Raw genomic sequence first — 26,814 nt, 5'->3', positions numbered from 1 at the left:
ACAAAGTATTAGTTTAAGGGTGTGCACACTTATGCAACCAGCTTATTGTACATTTTTAATTTTTTTATGTTTTTCCCCCTAACAGATTTGTTTGTTTTTCAATTGATTTGTACAGGTTATAGGTCAGGCAGCATGGTGGTGTAGTGGTTAGCGCTGTCGCCTCACAGCAAGAAGGTCCGGGTTCGAGCCCTGTGGCCAGTGAGGGCCTTTCTGTGTGGAGTTTGTATGTTCTCCCCGTGTCTGCATGGGTTTCCTCCGGGTGCTCCGGTTTCCCCCACAGTCCAAAGACATGCAGGTTAGGTTAACTGGTGACTCTAAATTGACCGTAGGTGTGAATGTGAGTGTGAATGGTTGTCTGTGTCTATGTGTCAGCCCTGTGATGACCTGGTGACTTGTCCAGGGTGTACCCCGCCTTTCGCCCGTAGTCAGCTGGGATAGTTTCCAGCTTGCCTGCGACCCTGTAGAACAGGATAAAGTGGCTAGAGATAATGAGATGAGATAAGGTTGTAGGTCACATTAAAGGTGGGAAAAGTTTTGAAATTATTTCTCGTGGTCTCTTTTTTTTTTTACATCAGAAAAACCTATAATTTTAACAGGGTGTGTACACTTTTTTTATATCCACTATAGGTCTAGATCCGAACAGGACAGCATCTGGGCTCAGACCCAGACTGCCTATTTAATGACCTTGGCCCTACACCCATTCTCTCATTTTACTCCCATGTTTTTTAAGTGTTGATAAGATAAAGTTAATCTTATGGGCATTCAACTAACAAACAAATAGCATTAATGGTATTTGGATCCTGCAGCAAATAATAGCAATAACTTTCTGGAGAATTTGCATATATTTATTACTAAAGTTGTTAGAGTTAGGTAGTAATGGTCATAACTAGCTTTAAACAGCCAAAGGAACACATAATTTTTTTATTAAATATAATTATGTAATAATTAAAAGTAAAATACAAGTATTAAATACTTACATTTCCTTCATCTGCAAATTTGCCACAGGCAATTGGTATTGATCTCTTTTTTTAAGGAATAATTTCATTGCCTGCCCTGCTTTGTACTGGCCCAGATTGGTAAAGCAGTCAGAGACAAAGTCATTACCACACACAAACAGATTTTTGTTGAGTGTAGATGGGATGTTGCCATAAAAAAAAAAAAAAGTAATTCAGTCCACTCAGCTTTCATGTCCTCTGAGCTGGGGTTTGATGTAAGGATGTGTACTGCTTTGTGCAGCCAATAACAGGCACTTCCCATGGGAACTGGAACCGCTTATTTCAACATAATGCTAACAGGTCCAGTGCTTGTGAGAAAAAAATGGTGCCCCTTCTCAATGGTGTGAGTGGAGATACTCAAATGGGGGGCAGTATAATTCTAAGAAACACCCCTTTCCACATAAGAAGAGGTGCCAAATCTGAACAGCTTGTTGAATCATGTTTTCTAATCAAGGCATCCCAAAAGAAACTGACTGGGTTTCCACATACCCAAATGTATGTGCACAGGCACTTAAAAAGATAATTTTTCATAATATGTCTTCATTAAAGTTATTTAGAATCTGTAAAAATGAATTACCAAGCCCTATGTAGATGAATTATAGGTGGAAGTATATTTAAATAATATTGGCTGGCTTTGCGTGGTATATCAGACATATTCCATTCAGCTAGCATGATATTGAACGAGTCAAAGACAAGTAGCTGAATGGAATATATCTGATATAGCACAAAAAAAACAGCCAGTATTATTATTATTATTATTATTATTATTATTATTATTATTATTATTATTATATACACATTCAATGGAACAGTTATAGATTTTACAAAACGTTAAGAACAGGGGGGTAATTTACTAATATTGAATCCTGACTCTGATTGAATGTAACTCAATGTTTTATCGATCCAATGTATAAAGTCACAGTTCTAACAATAAAAATGGTACAAGTCCAAAAAGCCTGAACAACAACCCAATTTATATACAAGCTATAAACAGGTTGACAGTTCAAGTTCAAAATTACTTTTGGTTGTAGTTAATTGTTACATTGCAGTTGTTCAAAACAAAAGGGCTTTGCTGAGTGAAGTCCACGAGTGAAGTCCTCTTGTAAAAGTCTCCATCACTTTTCCTCACTTCCAAATAGAACTTTGACAATATTTCCGCTATTGCTGTCTTTTCCAGTTTATCGATGTCCATTGGTATGTTTTTCTCTTGTAAATATGCGTGAAGAATATCCAGTGAAGTTTTGGTAGCCTTTCGGGTGTCCAGTGTGTCTTTATCTTTAAATCTTCCGCTTTTAACGAACCAAACCTCGTGGCCATGTTTGTGTACAAACTTAGTCACTTCCTAGCACAGAAGTTTTACATCTCCAACGTGTCTCTTTTCCAGTTCTTCAATGTCCGTTGGTATGTTTTTCTCTTGTAAATATGTGTGAAGAATATATACTGAAGTTTTAGTAGCCTTTCAGGTGTTCAGCGCGTCTTTAGTTTCAGTTTTCAGTTTATTTCGTGCTTAATCTGAGCACTGAATTAACCCCATCTTCTCTGTCTCTTGGCCGATAAAGAAAATGATTATGCGCATGCGCAGCAGCAAAGTTTTGTCATTGGATCTTCGCATGAGCTCTGGCATGTGACGTTGTGTTGTCTTGACAACGTGCAATATTATAACAATATTGCATGCTCATTCTCCATTGGAGAGAGTGGCACAGAGGATAAGCGATATGATAACAATATTGCATGCCATCAATAAACCCACTAGAAGGTAATAGAATACATGATTTTATTCCATCAAAAAAGTGGCCCGTATGTATAATAATTAAGTATAGTGTCTATTTTGGAAGTATCCACAGAGGATGTTAATATCATTATGCAATGCTTTTTTCCACCTATGACATAACAATATTAGGACACAACATAAAACACTATAACATAAAGGGGGAGTTGTGTGTGTGGAGGGGTAAAGTGATAGTGTATTTGCTGTTACATTGAGAAGTTCAATGTAATGAGGTAGGGAAAGCTAGCATGAGTTAACACCTGTTGTTACGGTCCTTATATCGCCTGAGGGACAAAGCTATCCTTTAGCTGGGAGTTGCGCAGTGCGATGGAGTGTGTGGAGGGGAGAACAGGGTATAAACTGGGTGAGCTGAGTCCATGATTATAGACTGGGCTTATAGATGGCTTATGGATTATAGTAAATCCTACATCTGAATAAGTAGAGCTGTTGGAATTGTGGGAGTGCACTAATGTTTGATGCAGTTCTCACTGTCTTATAAAGGACTTTTCGGTCATATGTGCTAAGATTGCCAAAACACACTGTCATGCATCCACCCAGGGGACTCTTTTGTGCACTGATGTAAGTTGCACTGATAAAAGTAACTGGTAAAATTTGTATGAATTAGATCAGAGATTACATAATCTTTCTTAAATCTTTGCTTTCTTGTTCTAGGCCCTGTCACACGAGTAATTGAAACTGGCCCAAAAGTGGACACAATGGTTGTGAAGGGAGATAATGTGATCACTGAATACAAGGTCATTGAGACCAAGCCTGTGGTGAAGGAAGTGGTAATTGAGCGAGAACCAAAAATCACCACGGTTAGAAGAGTCATTGAAGGGGATCCATCACTTACAACAGTTACAAGGATCATTGGAAGTAAGTTTTCTCAATATCACTGTTTATCATCACCAACTGTTTTCATGAGCATAACATTCCCATGTAACCATGGTTCTATGACTGCCAGGGTGGTTAACTTCAAAAATAATGGAGATGTGACCCTTTTCTTGTTGAGTATAAATAATAAATAGCTTACACATGTCAACACCTTGTGACCATGACCTCACACTGGTAGCCTATAAAAAAAGACCATGTTGCATCACATTCTTATGTATAGAATTATGGTTCCTTTCTACTTCCTTACATTCTGGATCACGAGGGAAGAGTCTTTTGGCACTAGTGGAGGTTGCATATCAAAGTCATCACAGAGATTTTTAACACATTTGGATAGTGCACCTCTCCAGAAAATAAGAGAGAGCACTGATATCATACTTTATCGAGGATACTCAAAATGCAGATACTGCTCTCTGGCAAAGGTACTTCACTAGCCAAGCCCACCCAGTGATCACTTTGCAAACCATTTGGGAACTTTTATATTTAGGCTGCATACAGCATGAATGTACCTGCAGTATTATCATCCTTTATCACTTGCAATAATAGTTTATACCAGAGGCACTGACCTCTACACTTTTTTGTTGTGTCCGGAAGATGCTTTTGCATCTGCCATTGCCAGCAAAATGCTTCTTTTATCAGGTTGCAGCATCAGTGTGCTCTTGATAAAACCTCTTTACAAAAATTGGTATATTGTGTGACTGTATGATGAATTTGGTCTAATACCAACCTGCACATTCACTGTTTTACTGGGGGACACTTTTTCCTGTGTTACATTCAAAATCATCAGGATACTCCAATACTGGGATATCAGAACACTTCCCAAGGGGACCCATCAAGTATAGAGAACTCAAAACAGCCACTGAGAGTGCATAAGGGTTTTCTCTGTATGTAAAGCAGCTGTACAAAGCTCCTCTGAATTTTACACTTCATTATGCTGTTGCCTTATTGGTAAGAGCTCATGCACATTGCCAACTGTTTTGCCTGAGTTCCAGTGTACCGGTAGTTAACATGCGCACTCTTCCCCTTTCAGGTGGTAAGCAGCTGATCCCTCTTTCCATTTCTGTTCCTGCTGTGATCATGCAGGAAAGAACCTTTTTCTTCCTAGAAGGCTCAACAGCCATGTCTGATGTCTGCTTTACTCCCTGCTATGTATACATATGGGGTGCCAAGTGTCACCGGGCCCATTTCGTGGATGAAATGCATTTCGTCCATCACAGAATGCATTTCGTCATCACAAAATGCATTTTGTCAGATGAAATGCATTTCATCCCACGAAATGCATTTCGTCCATCACAGAATGCATTTCGTCCATCACAGAATGCATTTCGTCCATCACGAAATGCATTTCGTCCATCACAGAATGCATTTTGTCCATCACAGAATGCATTTCGTCCATCACAAAATGCATTTCGTCCATCACAAAATGCATTTCATCCACGAAATGGGCCCGGTGACACTTGGCACCCCATAGAAAACAAAGTGGTTGTGAAAGCTCAACAATTCAGTATAAATTTCATAATTTAACAAGCATAAAATGTCACAACTCAATTGTGAACTTATTTACTCTTCATAACATGGAGCCCATGTTACTGCATGCAATTGTCATATCAGGGACGTTGAGGCGGATACAAGTGCAGTTAACAGGATTTATTGCACATTGAAGCATATAAGTAGTGGCCAAAAGTGTTGAGACCGACGCAAATTTTGGTTTTCACAAAGTTTGCTGCTTCAGTGTTTTTAGATCTTTTTTGTCAAATGTTTCTATGGTATACTGAAGTACAGTTATAAGCATTTCATAAGTTTCAAAGGCTTTTATTGACACATACAGTACATCAAGTTTACCGTATGCACAGAGCCAGTATTTACAGTGTTGACCCTTCTTTTTCAAGAGTCCTGCAATTCACCCTGGCATGCTGGATATTAACTTCTGGGCCAAATCCTGACTGATGGCAACCCATTCTTGCATAGTCAATGCTTGGAGTTTATCGCAATTTTTGGGCTTTTGTTTGTCCACCTGCTTTTTGAGCATTGACCACAGATTCTTGATGGGATTAAGATCTGGGGAGTTTCCTGGCCATGGACCCAAAATTTCAATTTTTTGTTTCCCGGGCCACTTAGTTATCACTTTTGCCTTGTGACATGGTGCTCCATCATGCTGGAAAAAGCATTGTTCATCACCAGATTGCTCCTGGGTTGTTGGGAGAAGTTGCTCTTGGAGGATGTTTTGATACCATTCTTTACTTGTGGCAGTGTTCTGAGGCAAAATTGTGAGTGAGTGCACTCCCTTGAATGAGAAGCAACTCCAGACATGAATAGTCTCAGGATGCTTTACTGTTGGCATGACACAGGACTCATGGTAGCACTCACCTTTTCTTCTCCGGACAATCGTTTTTCCAGATGTCCCAAACAGTCTGAAGGGGGCTTCATCAGAGAAAATTACTTTACCCCAGTCCTCTGCAGTCCAATCCCTGTACTTCCTGCAGAATGTCAGTATGTCCTTCATGTTTTTCTTGGAGAGAAGTGGCTTCTTTGCTGCCCTTCTTGACACTAGGCCATCCTCCAAAAGTCTTCGCCTCACTGTGCATGCAGATGCACTCACACCTGCCTGCTGCCATTCCTGAGCAAGATCTGCACTGGTGGTGACTTGATCCCATAGCTGAATCCTCTTTAGGAGATGATCCTGGACTTTCTTAGGCACCCTGAAGCCTTCTTCAGAGCAATTGAACCTCTCTCCTTGAAGTTCTTGATGATCCGATAAACAGTTGATTTAGGTGCAATTTTACTAGCAGCAATATCCTTGCCTGTGAAGCCCTTGTGATGCAAAGCAATGATGACTGCATGTGTTTCCTTGGAGGTAACCATGGCTAACAGAAGAAGACAGTGATTTCAAGCACCACCACCCTTTTAAAACAACCAGTCTGCTCTGTCAGCATGACAGAGTGATATCAGTTGCCTTGTCCTCCTTAACACTTTCTCGTGAACTAATGAGAAGATTACTGAAATGATGTTAGCAGGCCATTTTGTGGCAGGGCTCAAATACAGTGGAAATGGGGTTTTTGTGATGAAGTTAATTTTCATGGGCGGCACGGTGGTGTAGTGGTTAGCGCTGTCGCCTCACAGCAAGAAGGTCCTGGGTTCGAGCCCCGGGGCCGGCGAGGGCCTTTCTGTGTGGAGTTTGCATGTTCTCCCCATGTCCGCGTGGGTTTCCTCCGGGTGCTCCGGTTTCCCCCACAGTCCAAAGACATGCAGGTTAGGTTAACTGGTGACTCTAAATTGACCGTAGGTGTGAATGTGAGTGTGAATGGTTGTCTGTGTCTATGTGTCAGCCCTGTGATGACCTGGCGACTTGTCCAGGGTGTACCCCGCCTTTCGCCCGTAGTCAGCTGGGATAGGCTCCAGCTTGCCTGCGACCCTGTAGAAGGATAAAGCGGCTAGAGATAATGAGATGAGATGAGTTAATTTTCATGGCAAGGAAGGACTTTGCAATGAATTGCAAGTCATCTGATCGCTCTTCATAATCTCGAGTCAGTGCAAATTGCCACCATAAAAACTGAAGCAGCAAACTTTGTGAAAACCAAAATTTGTCAGTCTCAAAACTTTTGGCAAAGACTGTACTGTCAGATAAGTCTAAATCATCAGGCAGAATCATGGTCAGAAACAGGGAAATGGCAAACAGTGTGGAGAAGGCAAAAAAAAACCCCAACAGGATCAGGAGAGTACACACTGAAAGCAACAGCTTGGCAAAAGATAGGTACAGAATGCTGAGCTTAATGCTTTTCAAGAAACATTAAGAAACACAGCATGTCTGTGTGTATATATCTCATTTCATTATCTCTAGCCGGGCGGCACGGTGGTGTAGTGGTTAGCGCTGTCGCCTCACAGCAAGAAGGTCCTGGGTTCGAGCCCCGTGGCCGGCGAGGGCCTTTCTGTGTGGAGTTTGCATGTTCTCCCCGTGTCCGCGTGGGTTTCCTCTGGGTGCTCCGGTTTCCCCCACAGTCCAAAGACATGCAGGTTAGGTTAACCGGTGACTCTAAATTGACCGTAGGTGTGAATGTGAGTGTGAATGGTTGTCTGTGTCTATGTGTCAGCCCTGTGATGACCTGGCGACTTGTCCAGGGTGTACCCCGCCTTTCACCCGTAGTCAGCTGGGATAGGCTCCAGCTTGCCTGTGACCCTGTAGAAGGATAAAGCGGCTAGAGATAATGAGATGAGATGAGATTATCTCTAGCCACTTTATCCTGTTCTACAGGATCGCAGGCAAGCTGGAGCCTATCCCAGCTAACTATGGGCGAAAGGCGGGGTACACCCTGGACAAGTCGCCAGGTCATCACAGGGCTGACACATAGACACAGACAACCATTCACACTCACATTCACACCTACGGTCAATTTAGAGTCACCAGTTAACCTAACCTGCATGTCTTTGGACTGTGGGGGAAACCGGAGCACTCAGAGGAAACCCACACGGACATGGGGAGAACATGCAAATTCCACACAGAAAGGCCCTCGCTGGCCACGGGGCTCGAACCCGGACCTTCTTGCTGTGAGGCGACAGCGCTAACCACTACACCACTGTGAAGAAACAGGAAAAAGATGTGACAGATGATGACCCAATGGAATGACAACCAATGATGAAACAAGGGTGAAGATGAGTCAGAAACAAAAGCACAAGGTAGCGTAAATTGGTAGAGTCTTGCAGAAGCGCGCATCTTGCGCTGTAGGCTGTAAACAGTTCAAAGCATGTGCACCATTTGAAACGAGAGGGGAGATTCTGAACAGCAATACACAAATTATTAGAGTGCTATACTTAGGATGAATATGGCATAACAGGGTCTTTTTATAGGCTTTGTACAGGGAGTCACAGTCATGACAGGTGACATCTTTGATATTTCTACTTGACAAGCACCATGTAATTTCTGGTTGTTCCAATGGAAACCTCCCTAGAGGTCTGGAATCTAAGTATTAAAACTTCAGTTCTGTTTGAAAGTTTGTAGTTTATAGGAGGCTTGGCACTTTTATATCATTTTTTTTTCAGCTGGTGGGGAACTTGATACTGAAGGCGAGATCAAGAAGATTCTTAGTGAAGGTTTGTGACTCTACACTGTCATATAGAATGTGCTATTTGTCAGCACCAGTAAAAAAGTTATACTGTCATGAAATAAGGCAGTTAGTGCAGAGGACCAAAACAGCTTAATTGATTTGTCTAGTGTGTAAAAACATAATTCAGACCCACATAATTATTCAGATTTATTCCTGGAAAGGAGGTATTTAATATTCCTTCTTTTTTTTGAAAGATTGATTCAAGTGCAGTTCAAGTACTGATTATATTGAGATGTGTAGTCCACACAAACATACAGATACAATGTAAAGATACGTGTTTGTAACTACAACCCTTCAGGTTGTATTTTTACATGACCCATGTTAAAAAAAATTACTCTTACTGTAAGTTTCAACTCTTTGTGAAGTGTTGCATATTAATGCTACATTGTATATTACAGACCTGTCCAAGGTAAAGAAGGTTCTGGAAAGTGAGCTACATGTGCAGGAGGAGGAGATCACAAAACTGATCAAGGGAGGTTAGTAAAGAGAAAATTCAAGCATCTATCATCCATCTTGTTACTGTATATATTAGTAGTGAAAAGTCCAGTGTGGTACACAAAAAAGGAAACAGGATAGTTTGGACAAAAGTTCAACAGCTGTCCTTATATAGGCTATATCACCATATGACCCCACCAAAACAAGGTTAAATTTTCATTTATGCCCAATCTGATCATCCATCCATCCATTATCTGTAGCTGCTTATCCTGTTCTACAGGGTCGCAGGCAAGCTGGAGCCTATCCCAGCTGACTATGGGCGAGAGGCGGGGTACACCCTGGACAAGTCGCCAGGTTATAGCAGGGCTGACACAGAGACAAACAACCATTCACACTCACATTCACGGTCAAGTTAGAGCCACCAATTAGCCTAACCTGCATGTCGTTGGACTGTGGGGGAAACCGGAGCACCCGGAGGAAACCCACGCGGACACGGGAAGAACATGCAAACTCCACACAGAAAGGCCCTCGCTGGCCACGGGGCTCGAACCCAGACCTTCTTGCTGTGAGGCGACAGTGCTAACCACTACACCACCGTGCTGCCCCGGTCTGATCAGTCAAGTGGAAATATGCTCAACCAATCAGTTTAAGATTTATAAGAGCTACTGACCAGGTTACCACGCTGCAAAAATAAATCTCATCTCATCTCATTATCTGTAGCCGCTTTATCCTGTTCTACAGGGTCACAGGAAAGCTGGAGCCTATCCCAGCTGACTACGGGCGAAAGGCGGGGTACACCCTGGACAAGTCACCAGGTCATCACAGGGCTGACACATAGACACAGACAACCATTCACACTCACACCTACGGTCAATTTAGAGTCACCAGTTAACCTAACCTGCATGTCTTTGGGGGAAACCAGAGCACCCGGAGGAAACCCACATGGACACGGGGAGAACATGCAAACTCCGCACAGAAAGGCCCTCGCCGGCCATGGGGCTCGAACCTGGACCTTCTTGCTGTGAGGCAACAGCGCTAACCACTACACCACCATGCCGCCTGCAAAAATAAATAAATAAATAAATGAATAGCTAGCGCACACACACACACAGAGTACTGTGCAAAAGGCTTAGGCACATGTAAATGCTGTAGACCAAAAATGGCTTAAAAAATAATGAAATGAAACGTTTCAGCATTAAAAAAGCCATGAACAGCAGTAAGCCATAATAAATAAAATCACGTTAATATTTGGTGTGAAATCATCCTTTGCTTGAACAAAATAGTAGTCTCAGGTACAATGCCTGCAGTTTGATAAGGAAATGAGCTGTAGGTTTTACTGAGCGTCTTGCAAAACCAACCATAGTTCTTCTGGACACTTTGACTGTCACCCTTGCTTCTTAATTTTGCAGCAAAACCCAGTAGCCTTCATTATGTTTTCTTTTTTAATCTGAAAAGTGATCTCATGTAATATGCAGCTCAGATGCAAACATTTTTTCTGTGCAGGGTCGCGGGCAAGCTGGAGCCTATCCCAGCTGACTATTGGCGAGAGGCAGGGTACATCCTGGACAAGTCGCCAGATCATCGGAGGGCTGACACACCGAGACAAACAACCATTCACACTCACATTCACACCTATGGTCAATTTAGAGCCACCAATTAGCCTAACCTGCATGTCTTTGGACTGTGGGAGAAACCGGAGCACCCGGAGGAAACCCACGCAGACAGGGGGAGAACATGCAAACTCCACACAGAAAGGCCCTCATCGGCCATGAGTTTCAAACTTGGAACCTTCTTCCTGTGAGGCAACAGTGCTAACCGCTACACCACTGTGCCGCCAAAACACCGTGCCACCAGTGCCACGTTTTCCTATCGTTCATGCTGATGACGCCACTCCCAGTGTTTTCCCGCTGACTAGACACACATTGTTAAAATGGTGAACCAGTTCAAAATTAAAATTCTTTTGATTAACTTGCGGGTTTTTTTTTGGGGGGGGGGGGGTTGGATGTGTCTATATAATATAAAGAACATTACACGGTGGCGTGAAGATCTGAATTTTATCTTCTCGTGTTGAAAAATATTTCACTCATTGCTGTTAGATATATATCTTAGAAAGCAAAAACATCTTGACAAAAGGCAACTTCAACTTCTCATGTTTAGATGCATAGATTCTTCCACAAACATCAGATCATTAATCTTGATATTTTTACTCATTTCAACCTTGAAAATGTCTCATTCTATTGCCAGATATTTTTGTTTATTTTGAGCATTTACATCTAGAAACAAAAACTATCTGCCCAGAATAAGACAATTTTAAGCTTGAAATGAGTTAATATGTCTAGAAATAGGGGTGGCACAGTGGAGTAGTGGTTAGCACTGTCGCCTCACAGCAAGAAGGTCCTGGGTTCAAGCCCAGTGGCCGACGAGGGCCTTTCTGTGTGGAGTTTGCAAGCTTTCCATGTGGGTTTCCTCCGGGTGCTCCAGTTTCCCCCACAGTCCAAAGGCATGCAGGTTAGGCTAATTGGTGGCTCTAAATTGACCATAGGTGTGAATGGTTGTTTGTCTCTATGTGTCAGCCCTGTGATGCCCTGGCGACTTGTCCAGGGTGTACCCCGCCTCTCGCCCATCGTCAACTGGGATAGGCTCCAACTTGCCTGTGACCCTGTACGACAGGATAAGTGGCTACAGATGATGGATGGATGTCTAGAAATAAGCTTGGTAGTTATGTAATATTTTTTTTCTAGTATTGCTCATTATTTTATTTAAGATGTCTTCACTTGCTAAGATGCCATTTTTTGCAATGCAGATCCTTCTGGTAAATTTGGCTATATTTGTAATATAATTCCCCTGTAGCATGCACTGTGTGTAGAGCAGCTTCCTGTGCAAATGCTGCTTCTGTGTTCAGGCCCGTTTCAAGCTATTTGGGGGCCCTAGACAAAGGGGGATCTGGGGTCCATAATTATCCCCCCCTTGACGAAAGGCCTTATGGCCGCCTACCCACTGAAGACTTAATAAATAAACATCACACATATTGTAATTATTCTTACGATTTTTACTTAATAAATGAACTCTTTACATTATTATAAATAATTATCAAACCCAATTAAACACAAGAATAGACAAAATATATACACACACACACACACACACACATATATATATATATATATATATATATATATATATAAAAATCTCCTTCTCACCCCCGGCGGGGGGGGGGGGGGGGGGGGGGGGTATCCATGTCATCCTCAAGCTCGGGTCCTCTACCAGAGGCCTGGGAGTTTGAGGGTTCTGCGCAGTATCTTCGATGTTCCTAGTACTGCACTCTTCTGGACTGAGGCTTCAGATGTTGTTCCTGGGATTTGCTGGAGCCACTCTCCCAGTTTGGGGGTTACTGCCCCAAGTGCCCCCACTACCACGGGGACCACGCAACCCTTGACCTTCCACATCCGTTCCAGCTGCTCTTTCAACCCTTGATACTTCTCAAGTTTCTCATGTTCCTTCTTCCTGATGTTGGCAGATGTTCCTGTATACTATCCCAGCCACTTGGTTGTCCCTCTCCATGTACGCTGATCCAGCTAGCATCTTACACACTGCTACTATGTGCTGGACTGTTTCAGGGGCTTCTTTGCACAGTCTGCATCTTGGGTCTGATCTACTCTGGTAGATCCTGGCCTCTATGGCTCTTGTGCTTATGGCCTGTTCTTGTGCTGCCATGATTAGTGCCTCTGTGCTGTCTGTCAGTCCTACATTATCCAGCCACTGGTAGGATTTCTTGATATCAGCCACTTCCTCTATCTGACAGTGGTACATGCCATGTAGGGGTTTGTCCCTCCAGGTTGTCTGTTCCTCCTCCTCTGCACTCTCATGAGGGTTCTGCTGCCTGAGACATTCACTTAGCAGTTCATCCTTTGGTTCATCTTTCTGATGTATTCTCGATGTTTCATCCTGGACCGTGGTCTTGACGCTCACTAGCCCTCGGCCTCCCTCTTTCCGCTTAGTGTATAGTCTCTGGGTGCTGGACTTGGGGTGGAACCCTCCATGCATGGTGAGGAGCTTTCTAGTCTTGATATCTGTGTTAGGGTTTTGCTGGGATTCGAACCTGGGTCGCTGGTGTGATAATCCAGCAAACCCCCACTAGGCCACCAGGGGGATGACTCAAGTGCAGAGGCGTGAGGCAAAAGTAGAGTATCAAAAAACAGTTTATTTACACTATGTACAATATTTACAATCCGATGAAAAAAAAACAAAAAAGAAAATCCAAAAGCTCAGAAGATAACAAAAATAAAAATATCCAAAGGTGCAAAGTCCAAAAACAAAAGGAAAGGCAAAATGCTGAACACTCAGAAGATCCAAAAACACAGTAAATACTTAGGTCCAAAAAGAAAAGCAAAGTGCAAAACCAAAAAGACAAGGAACACGGTACAGAGGAAACTGGAGCTAAACATAACAGCACAACATAGGAAAAAGACTCCGTGACAAGGGAACAAACAGAGGGGTATTTATACACACAATAAATGGGAAACAGGTGACACTAATGAAGACAATCAGGCAATCAACACAAACACAAGACACAGGAACAGTGGCGGCCTCTACAGTCCAAAACAAACATGACATGAAAAGGAAATAACAGCGGACTCTAGAGGCCAAAACAGTCCCAGTCCTAACAGGACCCCCCCTCTCTAGGAGCGTCTCCTGACATTCCCAGGGCGATCCGGATGGGCCGAATGGAAGTCCCGACAAAGTTCTTTATCAAGTATGTCCCGAGCTGGGACCCAGCAGCGCTCCTCCGGGCCATAGCCCTCCCATTCCACAAGATATTGGAGACCCCCGCGAACCCGGCGGGAGTCCAGCAGGCGGTGCACGGTGAACACAGTCTGACCCTGGAAGATGCGGGGGGGTTCCTAGGGGCAGGGGCATACGTGGACGTCAGTACGGGCCACAACAGGGAAACATGGAATGTGGGGTTGATCCTCAGAGTCCGGGGCAACTGGAGCCGGTAGGCGACAGGGTTCACCCTGCGCACCACCTTGAAGGGGCCAATGTAGCGAGGAGCAAGCTTGCGGTTCTCCACCCACAGCGGAAGGTCCTTAGTGGACAGCCAAACCCGCTGCCCAGGGCGGAAAGCGTGGGCAGGTCTTCTATGGCGGTTGGCCTGAGTCTGGTTGGTTCTGGAGGTCTGGATGAGGGTCTTCCTGACCTTGCTCCAGGTCTTGCGACACCGTCTCATATATCGGTTGACTGAGGGCACCCCCGCGTCCTCCTCCTGGTCCGGGAACAGAGGTGGCTGGAACCCGAATTGGCACTGGAATGGCGACAGCTTGGTGGCCGATGACTGCAGGGTGTTGTGGGCATACTCTGCCCATGGCAGCCAGGTGCTCCACGATGTCGGGTTATCCATAGCCAGGCCTCGCAGGGTGGTTTCCAGGTCCTGGTTGAGCCTCTCCGTCTGGCCATTGGACTGTGGGTGAAACCCAGAGGAGACGCTGGCAGTGGCTCCGATGACCTTGCAGAACCCGTGCCACACTCGGGAGGAGAACTGGGGCCCTCGGTCTGAGACGATGTCCTGCGGGATACCAAAGACTCGGAAGACATGAGTGAATAACAATTTAGCAGTGTCAAGGGCAGAGGGGAGTTTGCACAGTGGAATAAAGCGGCAGGCCTTGGAGAATCTGTCCACTATGACCAATATGACAGTGTTACCTTGAGACTCAGGGAGACCCGTGATGAAGTCGACCGCCACGTGGGACCAGGGACGCCGGGGAATAGGCAGAGGATGCAGGAGACCCTGGGGACGCTGTCGCGGGTTCTTGGTTCTGGTGCAGACCTCACAGGACAGGACGAATGACCTCACTTCCTTCTCCATGTTAGGCCACCAGAAGCGTCTTTTCAGGAAGTCCAGGGTCCTCCAAGCTCCCGGGTGGGCGGTGAGAGGGGAAGAATGACCCCACTGGAGAACCTTGGCCCGGACTTGACGAGGGATGTACAGGAGGCCCGGTGGCCCTGTCCCAGGATCAGGGTCCCGGCGTTGAGCTTGTCGAACGGTCTCCTCAATACCCCAGCGGACAGGAGCCACAATCCAGGATATAGGGATGATAGGCCCGACTTCACTCTCCCTGTTAGTGGCAGAGAACAGCCTGGAGAGTGCGTCAGGTTTGGTGTTCTTGGAGCCGGGGCGGTACGATAGAGTGAAGTCAAACCAACTGAAAAACAGGGCCCACCTAGCCTGTCGTGGGTTCAGTCTCTTGGCTTGCTGGAGGTACTCCAGGTTCTTGTGGTCCGTCCAAACCAGGAATGGATGTTGCACTCCCTCCAGCCAGTGCCTCCACTCCTCAAGGGCCAGTTTGACTGCTAGCAGTTCTCGATCCCCCACATCGTACCAGGACTCCGCAGGACTCAGGCGGTGGGAGAAGTAAGCGCAGGGGTGCAGCTTTCCTTCCGAACGTTGAGAGAGCACCGCGCCGACACCACTGTCTGAGGCGTCCACCTCCACGATGAATGGTTGGGAGGTGTCTGGGAGGACCAGAATGGGTGCCATGCAGAAGCGGTCCTTGAGGTCTTTGAACGCCTTTTCCACCTGAGGAGACCAGACATAAGATCCACCTGTCTCTTTGGTGAGGTCCGACATGGGTGCTGCTACAGAACTAAAGTTCCTGATAAATTTGCGGTAGAAGTTAGCAAATCCTAAGAACCGCTGAACCTCTTTGACAGACTTGGGAGTGGGCCAGTCCCGGATGGCCAGGGTCTTGGCTGGGTCCATTTGGAGTTGGCCTGTCCGTACAATAAAACCCAGAAAGGAGACCTCAGGAACATGAAATTCGCATTTCTGGGCCTTGGCGAACAGATTGTTCTGTAGCAGCCTCTGGAGAACCTGGCGGACATGGTGGCGGTGCTCCTGCATGGTCTTGGAAAAGATAAGGATGTCGTCGAGGTAGACAAAAACGTACAGGTTAATCATGTCCCTCAAGACGTTGTTGATTAGGGCCTGAAAAACAGCTGGTGCGTTGGTGAGTCCGAAGGGCATCACCTGGTATTCATAGTGCCCAGACGGGGTGTTGAAGGCAGTCTTCCACTCGTCTCCCTGTCGGATACGGATGAGGTGGTATGCGTTCCGTAGGTCCAACTTGGTGAAGACGGTGGCGTCTTGGAGCAGGTCGAATGCTGTGGACATCAGCGGAAGGGGATATCAGTTGCGCACAGTGATCTTGTTCAGGCCCCTGTAGTCAATATATGGTCGGAGCCCCTCATCCTTCTTGCCAACAAAGAAGAAGACGGCACCAGCGGGTGAGGTGGAGGGTCGAATGAACCCAGAGACCAGGGCGTCTTTGAGGTATTCCTCCATGGCCTTGCGTTCTGGCTGAGAGAGGGAAAACAGTCTGCCACGAGGAGGGGTAGTCCCAGGGAGCAAGTCGATGGCACAGTCGTAGGCACGGTGCGGAGGAAGAACGGCGGCCCTGCTCTTGCTGAAAACTTCCTTAAGATCCCAGTACTCTGTGGGAACTTGAGATAACTCGGTGAGGTCAGGAGGCTTGGCAGGAGACACAGGAGAGCTAGAGAGCAGACAAGAGGCATAGCAAGCAGGACCCCACTCCACAACCTGGCTAGTGACCCAGTCTATACGAGGGTTGTGGCGGGTAAGCCAAGGGAGACCTAGAATAACTGGGAACTCCGGTGAAGGAATCAGGTGCAGGGATATTTCTTCCTTGTAACCTTGAGACTGGAGGAAGACTGGAGAAGTTACTTGGGTGACTCTTCCGTCATCTAAGGCTTGGCCATCCAGGGAAGACACAGACAGTGGGACTTCAAGAGGTGCAGTCGGGACATTGATACTTTGGGCGAAGTGAATATGCATAAAGTTTCCAGCCGCCCCTGAGTCTAACAAAGCTTGACAAGAGTGGACGGACTCACCCCAGGAGATGGAGACCGGGATGTAGATTCCTTGGCCAGGGAGTCCAGGAGAGAGGGTAGGCCCCTTCACAACCCTCCCTCGGCTGGATGGGGCGGTCCTTTTCCCGAGAGTTCGGGACATGATGCTCGGAAGTGACCAGGCTTGCCACAGTAGATGCTGCACTTGTCCCTCCTTCTGCACTCCCTCTCAGATGCGGAGAGGCGAGTACGGCCCACTTGCATGGGTTCTGGACAGTCACTGGAGGAGGTAGACGGGCTCCAGGTAGAGGCAGGGAGGCTGGGGAGGCTCAGGACTTGGCGGCGTTCTCTCATCCTGTTGTCCAGATGAGTAGAATGTGAGATCAGTGTTTCGAGGTCACTTGGGCATCCGATAGAAGCCAGACCGTCTTTGATGGGGTCAGACAGACCATGGTGAAAGGCTGAAACCAGGGCAGTCTCGTTCCATCCACTTACTGCTGCGAGCGTCCGGAACGAGATGGTGTAGTCTGCGACGCTTCCTCCTTGCCGGATGGACATGAGCTTTCGGGCTGCGTCTTTACTGATGTCTGCTTGATCGAAGACACGCAGCATCTCCTCAGTAAACAGCTGGAAATCAGAGCACTCAGGTCCCTGTCTCTGCCAGATAGCAGTAGCCCAGGCTCGCGCCTTACCAGCTAACAAGGTTATCACAAAGGCAATCTTGCAGCGATCCGTAGTGTAGGTGGTAGGCTGAAGCTCAAAGGTGAGTTGACACTGGGTAAGGAACTCTCGACACTCACTGTGCTTGCCGTCATACCTCTGTGGTGCAGGAAGGCTGGGTTCGCAAGGTGAAGAAGGCAGCATGGCAGGAGGCACTGGAGCAGAATCAGGCAGAGGAGATGGGGGCAGAGAAGTCAGCAGTGCCAGGGTTCTCCCAATCTGCTGAAGCAGTACCTCGTGGTGAGCAAGGGTCTCACGTTGGCTTGCGAGAGTCCGTCCATTAGTGTCCATGGTGGATCCAAGGCGTGTTAACGCAGCCATCATTCCCTGAAGGTTGGCCGGGTAGACAGATGAAGAAGCCTCTGCTGAGTCGGTCATGATGGAGTCTTTCTGTTAGGGTTTTGCTGGGATTCGAACCCGGGTTATTTACACTATGTACAATATTTACAATCCGATGAAAAAAAACAAAAAAGAAAATCCAAAAGCTCAGAAGATAACAAAAATAAAAATATCCAAAGGTGCAAAGTCCAAAAACAAAAGGAAAGGCAAAATGCTGAACGCTCAGAAGATCCAAAAACACAGTAAATACTTAGGTCCAAAAAGAAAAGCAAAGTGCAAAACCAAAAAGACAAGGAACACGGTACAGAGGAAACTAGAGCTAAACATAACAGCACAACATAGGAAAAAGACTCCGTGACAAGGGAACAAACAGAGGGGTATTTATACACACAATAAATGGGAAACAGGTGACACTAATGAAGACAATCAGGCAATCAACACAAACACAAGACACAGGAACAGTGGCGGCCTCTAGAGGCCAAAACAAACATGACATGAAAAGGAAATAACAGCGGCCTCTAGAGGCCAAAACAGTCCCAGTCCTAACAATCTGTGGCTTCTATCTCCTTCTTTGGCCAGTTTATGATACCAGCGGGGTATCTGATGACTGGTAGTGCATACATGTTGATGGCTCGGACCTTGTTCTTACCATTCAGCTGACTTTTCAGGACCTGCCTTACTCTCTGGAGGTATTTGGCTGTGGTTGACTTCCTTGTGGCCTCTTCATGGTTTCCATTAGCCTGTGGGATGCCAAGGTACTTGTAGCTGTCTTGGATATCACCTATGTTGCCCTCTGGTAGGTCAATCCCCTCAGTCCGGATCATCTTGCCTCTCTTTGAGACCATCTGGCCACACTTGTCCAATCCGAATGACATCCCTATGTCATCGCTGTAGATCCGGGTGGTGTGGATCAGCGAGTCTATTTCTCGCTCGTTCCTGGCATACAGCTTGATGTCATCCATGTAGAGCAGGTGGCTGATTGTTGCCCCACTACGGAATCGGTACCCGTAGCCGCTCTTCATGATGATCTGACTGAGGGGGTTCAGGCCTATGCAGAACAGCAGTGGTGATAGCGCATCTCCTTGGTATATGCCGCACTTGATGTTGACTTGGGCAATGGGTTTTGAGTAGTCTGGTTAACACCAGACCATATCACAAGTGAAATATGGTCTGGAATCCGCCTATTGAATTTCTCGTAGGGGAGGTGTGGTTTACGATTGTCAACGGCTGTTTATTGGACGTTGCAAATGTCTATCATTTGGCGTATACGTAGCCCATGGCCAATCATGGCAGTTGTACCCGGTGACGTAGTTAGAGCGACGAAGAAGACGAAGAGGCGAAGAAAGACTGAAACGCCAAACGCTGTTCTTTTTTTAAAACAAACTTTCGCTCTAAACTATTCAGAACAGTGTCTAAAGCTTGATCGAAAGTTTGGTTCGTATCGCTCGCCGCCATGTTAAATGTGATCCGTAAACAGTCCCAAATAAACTACAAGCTTCCGTTTGTCGAGTAGTAAGTACGCGTCACCGTCTTTCCACCCCTCCCCACTCTCTGATTGGCTCCCTAACTCAGGCGAGCCTTTAGACCATAGTTTCCATGCTGTCTTTTCAGATCGGAACGATTGTGCAAAGCAGCATGGGATTTCCCAGGCTAGGTTTTGAGTTGGCCTCTAGGTTTGTCTTCCACATTTCCATTGAGTTCTGGATGAAGGTCCTTAGATTCCTGTTGATCTTATACAGTTCCAGAATCCATGTGTGTGGCATTGAGTCGTAGGCTTTCTTGTAGTCAATCCAGGCAGTGCACAGGTTGGTCTGTCTCTTCTTACAGTCTCGGGCGACTGTTCTATCGACCAGTAGCTGGTGCTTGGCTCCTCTGGTGTTACTGCCAATCCCTTTCTGTGCCTCGCTCATGTATTGAGCCACATGCTTACTCATTTTTGCCGCAATGATGCCTGACAGGGCCTTCCATGTTGTGCAGAGACAGGTAATTGGCCAGTAGTTGGATGGGATGGGTCCCTTCTGGGGGTCCTTCATGATTAGGACTGTCCTGCCTTGGGTTAGCCATTCTGGGTGGGTCTCATCCCTCAGCAGCTGGTTCATCTGTGCTGCTAGGCGTTCATGGAGTGCAGTTAGCTTCTTCAGCCAGTACGTATGGATCATATCGGGGCCTGGTGCTGTCCAGCTCTTCATCTTTGACACTCTTTCTTGGACGTCTGCCATTGAGATGGTTACTGGTTCTTGTTCTGGGAGGTTGCTGTGGTCAGCTCTTAGGTCCACTAACCATTGGGCATCGGTGTTGTGTGATGCCTTTCTTTCCCATATGTCTTTCCAGTATTTTTCCACCTCAGCTCTTGGTGGGTCTGACCAGTTGTTGTTCCCCTGCCACTGAGAGTACACCTTGGCTGGTTCAGTGGAGAACAGCTTGTTTACTCTCCTGGCCTCTCCCTCCTTGGTGTATCTCTTCAACCGGGTGGCCAGAGTTGTTAGTCGCTGTTTGGCAGTTTCGAAAAAACAGCGACTAACAGCTCTGGCCACCCGGTTGAAGAGATACACCAAGGAGGGAGAGGCCAGGAGAGTAAACAAGCTGTTCTCCACTGATTCTTGTTCTGGGAGGTTGCTGTGGTCAGCTCTTAGGTCCACTAACCATTGGGCATCGGTGTTGTGTGATGCCTTTCTTTCCCATGGCTCCTCTGGTGTTACTGCCAATCCCTTGATGCCTGACAGGGCCTTCCATGTTGTGCAGAGACAGGTAATTGGCTGGTAGTTGGATAAGATGGGTGCCTCTGGTATGGAGAGTGAGTTGTACTTCCTGGGTGCCCCTTTATTCACCATGTTCCCTTTCTGTAGTTCAGCTAGCTGGCTAACTTCTCTCCGTGCTGCCTTTATCTTGGCCTCTTCCATGGTGGATACTGTTTGTTATGTCCCGAGCCCACCTTGTGTCCAAGCATCTCCATGATTGCTTTTGCTGTACTGTGTATCAGCTTGTTGGTCTCAGTGATGGTTCTTGTGGAGATTGTCTTCAGAGCAGCATTCACATCTACTAGTAGATCTGAAGGTACTTGGCAACTCAGCTTCGGTATCCAGTTGGGTCACAATCTTCCTTCTCAGATCAGCAGACCTTGTGTTGAGGCTGTTAGCTGTTGGGTTGTGGGGATGATGATGACGACATCTCCCCACTGACCTGTCTTCCTGGCTTCCCCTTGCCGTAGCATCGTTGTTGTATTTCATTAATCTCTAGTTGTGATAGTAGATTTCGATTATGGATGTTGGAATGCTGGGCTAATAGCTGTTTCTTTGTTAGCGGGTTTCGAAGTATCCAATGGTCCCACATTCGCTGCATGTATCCCCTCTCTCTGGGATTGCTTGTATAGTAGCATTCCAGCAAATCCGTATTTTCTGTCCTCGTCCATCGATGTCTTGTTCCAGTAGCCCATTTCTCATCAGTTTGCCCTGGTTCCCTAGCAACTGACGCAGACCTTGTTGACCCAGGCGACGTCTGAGCCGGTATGACTCTATCAGTTATGTCTTCACTCATTCCTGAGGTAGGCTGATATATCATGAAGGGTCTTGCCTAAGGACCCTTATACTGGATGATGTTTTGCCTCGACCGGGATTCGAACCCTGATCTTGTGTGTAATTAATTAATTAATAAATAAATAAATAAATAAATCAAATATGAAAATAAGACAAAGTAATATAAAATGTGCAAATAACACAACACTAAATATTTACAGTATATATACAAGTAGAAATAACTTCAAATGGTGATTAGATGATTACAAACATGAATAAGAATCTTAATAAGAACCAGCACACACAGAAAAGTGCAAAAGGTATAGAAAAACACATACAAATTTAAGAATACACAACTAGAATCATGGGTAAAATGTCTAAAACTGCTGCTTGCGGGCTTTGGCTTCAGCAAAGGCAGCCACAATACCCTCCATGTCCAAAGACCTGCGGACATCACATTCAATTGACATCAGTGCCAGTCTGGAGAGCCTCTCTTGGCCCATGGTGGACCTCATATAGTTCTTAATAAGCTTCAGAGAAAATGGCAAGGGCTGTCCTTCCTTCCCATGGAAGCAAAAACAATACAGAGACACAAGCGAAGCAAACTTGCCATGTCGTAGCCATTAGCCGTGCTGATTGCAGCAGGGCTTCCTTGCAGAAAGTTCGGGTTTCTTAGCTGAATTACTGCATTAATATCCGACCAAGGTCACAAACGTAGCCTATTTATGTAAAAAAGAGCTTTCTTGTGAGCCATTCCCTGTCCTACTCCATTCATGCTCATGACACACTAGCTACTTCTGATGAAAGCCATGCAGCTCACTGAAACTAACTCTGACTATGACATTTTGATAAACACAATAAGTTAATCTGGGAGAAGTTGACAGTCTTTCACCTATTTGTGTGGCACATATTAGAATTTTTAGCCAATCCTTGCAAGTTTGTAAGCCTGTTGTGCATGACAACGTTTACATCACTGTTATAAACACTGTCTACAAGATAACTACCATTAACGTAAGCTAGCTACCAAATTTGCTTGTCGACCCGCTTGGTATTAATGAGTGTGTACATTCTCACTTACCAGTGTCTTGTTTTTTTCTATCTTCCTCTTCCCTTTTCTTCTTTCTCTTCTGGCTCCCTGAGGGGTAATTTTGCTTCATATTTGATTTTGTTTGTTTTGCTGCGGAGCTCTGCAACCACTTGACTGGACGGAGATGGGCATTGAGGGGTTGACAACAGACTGTCATTGCACTTTTCAGCCAAAGCATGTAGGGAGGCGCTGTTGTGCATTAGGGGGCCCCCCCGGAACTAGGGTATTTCAACAAGTGTCATTAGGCGCTGCGCTGCCGCGCTCAAAAAGTTGTCATTGCTATTGAATACATAACCAGTCGTTCGGCAGCGGGGGCCCTTCGAGGGCTGGGGCCCTAGGCAATTGCCAAGTCTGCCTACCTTGTTGCAATGGGTCTGTCTGTGTTTTTTGTTTGTTTGTTTGTCTTTTCTTATCTCCAGCTATATGCATTTTCTTTTAATGTCTGTTATGGGTGCTTTCACCTGATTTCCCCTTGTCTCTCCCCAAACCAATGATTTTCCACAAAGAAGTAGACTACAGTATTTACACGATATGGCCGATATATGTTAGCCTTCCTGAAAATATTGCCACAAAGTTGGAAGCACACAGTTGTATCAGATGACTTTGTATGCTTTAGCATTGCAGTTTCCCTTCACTGGAACTAAGGGGCACAAACATGTCCCTGTATACAAAGCAACATCCATAAAAGACATGGTTTGCCAAGGTTTGAGTGCCAAGAACTCGAGTGGCTTGCACAGAGCCCTTACCTCAACCCCACCGAACAGCTTTGGGTTGAATTGAAACAGCAACTACACCCCAGGCCTTCTTGCCCAACATCTTTAAATTGGCTGTGATTTTCCAGTATTTGGTCAGTAATAGATTGAGTTCAGAAATAAGAATTAGAAATAAATTCAACCTCAAAAATGAGATGCTACAATGCTGTACAATGCTGTCCATATTGACACAGTCATTATGTTATTGTCAGTAAATAATTAATATATATTAACGTCTGTTTCCTTTTTGTTTGTGAGGTGGTGGAGAAATCACCACGGTCACCAAAGTGATTCGGCCAGATCTTCATGTTATTGAAGGTGAGATTTAAGATTACTAAAATTTACTTAAATAAATGAAATCAACATTGAATCAGTAGCTCTTGGCATCTTAGATTTTTTTTTAAAGAGATGTGTCATTCCTATACTATTCCCATGTTGCAGGACCAGACTTCTCAAGAATGAAGTCAAAGCTCATTGAGGAGGAAACTGAGAGAATCACCAAAATTATCAAAAGTTAGAGACCTATGTTTCTAATTTATGCTGAAGCATGAAGATGGTTATGGTTAAGGATGAAGGCAACTATGATTTTTTCAGAATTGGTTATGTTTTATTTCCTTTTCAGAAGGTAGCTCTCAGAAAAGAGCAGCTGTCCGAAGACCACCAGGTAAGAAAAAATAAAAGAAATCTCTGGATAAATTATTTAAAATATATGTTTTACACTTGCAGTAGATGTAAAAAGTCTACACACTCCTGATACATTGGCAGATTTTGTGGTATAAAAAACCCCAAGATAAATCCAACCTTTTTCCACCTTATTAGCTTTAGCACATCTAGTCACTGGGATTTTTGCCCATTCCTCAAGGCAAAACCGCTTCAACTCCTTCAAGTTAGATGGTTGCATTAGTGTACAGCAATCTTCAAGTTATGCAACAGATTCTCAACTGGACTGAGGTCTGGGCTTTGATTAGGCCATTCCAAGACATTTAAATATTTCCCTTTAAACCACTCCAGTGTAGCTTTAGCAGTATGTTTAGGGTCATTGTCCTGCTGGAATGTGAACCTTCATCCCAGTCTCAAATCTCTGGCTGACTCAAACAGGTTTTCCTCCAGAATTGCCCTGTATTTAGTGCCATCCATCTTTCCTTCAGTCCTGACCAGCTTTCCTGTCCCTGCAGATGAAAAATATTCCCACAGCATGACGCTGCCACCACCATGCTTCACTGTAGGAATGGTGTTCTCAGAGTGTTGGGTTTGCGCCACACATGGCATTTCCCATGATGACCAAAAAGATCAATTTTAGTCTCATTTGACCAGAGAATCTTCTTCCATGTGTTTGGGGAGTCTGCCACATGCTGTTGGGCAAACTCCAAACGTGTTTTCTTAAGCAATGGCTTTTTTTCTGGCCACTCTTCCATAAAGCCCCACTCTGTGGAGTGTACGGCTTAAAGTGGTCCTATGGACAGATACTCCCATCTCCACTGTGGATCTTTGCAGCTCCTTCAGTGTTATCTTTGGTGTCTTTGTTGCATCTCTGATTAATGCCCTCCAGTCTGTGAGTTTTGGTGGGTGGCCTTCTCTTGTCAAGTTTGTAGTGGTGCCATATTCTTTCCATTTTGCTATAATGGATTTAATGGTGCTCCGTGGGATATTCAAAGTTTGGGATATTTATCATCACCCAACCCTGATCTATACTTCTCCACAACTTTGTCTCTGACCTGTTTGGAGGCTCCTTGATTTTCATGTTGCTTGCTTAGTAGTGTTGCAGAGTCAGGATCCTTCCAAAACAGGTTGATTTATACAGACATCATGTGACAGATCATGTGACACTTTGATTGCACACAGGTGGATCTTAATCAACTAATTATGTGACTTATGAAGTGAATTGGTTGGACCAGCTCTTATTTAGGGGTTTCATACGAAAGGGGGTGAATACCTATGCATACTCCTGATTTCTGTTTTTTTTTTTCAACTTAATTATTGTTTGTGTCACAATAAAACAACAATTTTTGCCTGTAAAGTGGTAGGCATGTTGTGTAAATCAAATGGTGCTAACCCCCCCAAAATCCATTTTAATTCCAGCTTGTAATGCAACAAAACAGGAAAAACACCAAGGGGGATTAATACTTTTGCAAGACACTTTATGGTCTGATGAAACCAAGGTCGAACTTTTTGGGCATAATTCTAAAAGGTGCGTTTGGCACAAAAACAAAACAGTTCATCACCCAAATAACACCATACCCATGGTGAAGTATGGTGGGAGTCACATTATGCTATGAAGCTGCTTCTGTTCTGCTGCGACTAGGGCTCTCAGAGAGAATTATGGATAGCTCAAAATACCAGTCTGTTTTGACACAAAACCTTCAAACCTGTGTTAGACAGCTGAAGATTTGGAAAACGTTCACTTTCCAGCATGATAATGACCCAAATCCCAAATCCAAGTTAACAAAGGAATGGCTTCAGGAAAAGATGATCAATGTTTTGGAATGGCCCAGTCAGACCGCAGATCTAAATGCTATTGAAAACATGTGGGCTGTGCACAGGAGATTTGCTTGCACTTTCATAGATCTGACTCATTTTTACAAGGAAGAGTGGAATAAAATTGCCAAGTCAAGATGTGTTCCTACCCAAAAATAAGGAAAGAAAGAAAGAAAGAAAGAAAGACTGAGTTCTGTATTACAAGCAAAAGATCCTTTAACAGAATAATTGTTCAGGAGTCTGCAAACTTGTGTAACCCGATTATTATAATACTTTTTATTTATTTATTTATTTATTTATTTACTTAAAACTTTTTTTTGTTGATATATCATAAAGATGTGGAAAAGTATCCGACCCAATTTATCTTGGGCTGGGTTTTTTTTGTTTTGTTTTGTTTTTTGCATTACAAAAACCTGCAATTTTAACTGGTGTGTGTAATTTTTTTTGTATCCACTATAGTTGTATATTTATTATTTGAGAATGTTTTATTTAAAACCAAGGCAAATCATTTTCAAGTATTTCTTCCCTGAAATATTGTATCTGAATATCCATCACATGAATATGTACACCATTTGTTTTATTAATTTTGTTTTATTAATTTTTTTTTCATAATGACCAACATCTGATATTGCTTTACTTAGTGTGGCTGTCTAACTATTCTGTATTTGCTGCTATGTCTTGACAAAAATAACTTCATTTATACAAGCAAGAAATTATCTTATGTTTGAGAAATCTAATTGACAAAATTGTATTTGTTTTCTAAAACTAATGAAACCGTGATCATTTTAATGGATGTTAAATAAATAACGCATACTATTCACTAATTATATATTTACATCTTGTTGTACAGCAGGACTGAAGAGACGAGCAAGACCTGC

At 44.7% G+C, this 26,814-nt stretch overlaps 1 protein-coding gene across 1 annotated transcript in view; it reads left to right on the top strand.

Annotated features, from left to right (window-relative positions):
* The window catches only part of postna (periostin, osteoblast specific factor a), a 105,464-nt gene that overhangs the window by 78,522 nt on the left and 128 nt on the right, over positions 1 to 26,814 (top strand). The window contains exons 18-24 of the mRNA XM_060909187.1: positions 3,436 to 3,639; positions 8,689 to 8,739; positions 9,152 to 9,229; positions 23,720 to 23,779; positions 23,903 to 23,974; positions 24,084 to 24,125; positions 26,787 to 26,814. The exon at positions 26,787 to 26,814 is cut by the window's right edge and continues 128 nt beyond it. Of these exons, the coding sequence (XP_060765170.1) occupies positions 3,436 to 3,639; positions 8,689 to 8,739; positions 9,152 to 9,229; positions 23,720 to 23,779; positions 23,903 to 23,974; positions 24,084 to 24,125; positions 26,787 to 26,814 (535 nt within the window). The remainder of the gene's footprint in view (positions 1 to 3,435; positions 3,640 to 8,688; positions 8,740 to 9,151; positions 9,230 to 23,719; positions 23,780 to 23,902; positions 23,975 to 24,083; positions 24,126 to 26,786) is intronic.

Source organism: Neoarius graeffei, chromosome 25 (genome assembly GCF_027579695.1).
Source record: "Neoarius graeffei isolate fNeoGra1 chromosome 25, fNeoGra1.pri, whole genome shotgun sequence".
Taxonomy (NCBI): domain Eukaryota; kingdom Metazoa; phylum Chordata; class Actinopteri; order Siluriformes; family Ariidae; genus Neoarius; species Neoarius graeffei.
Note: the sequence above shows the minus strand (reverse complement) of the source record. Positions and strands in the feature narration are given on the sequence as shown.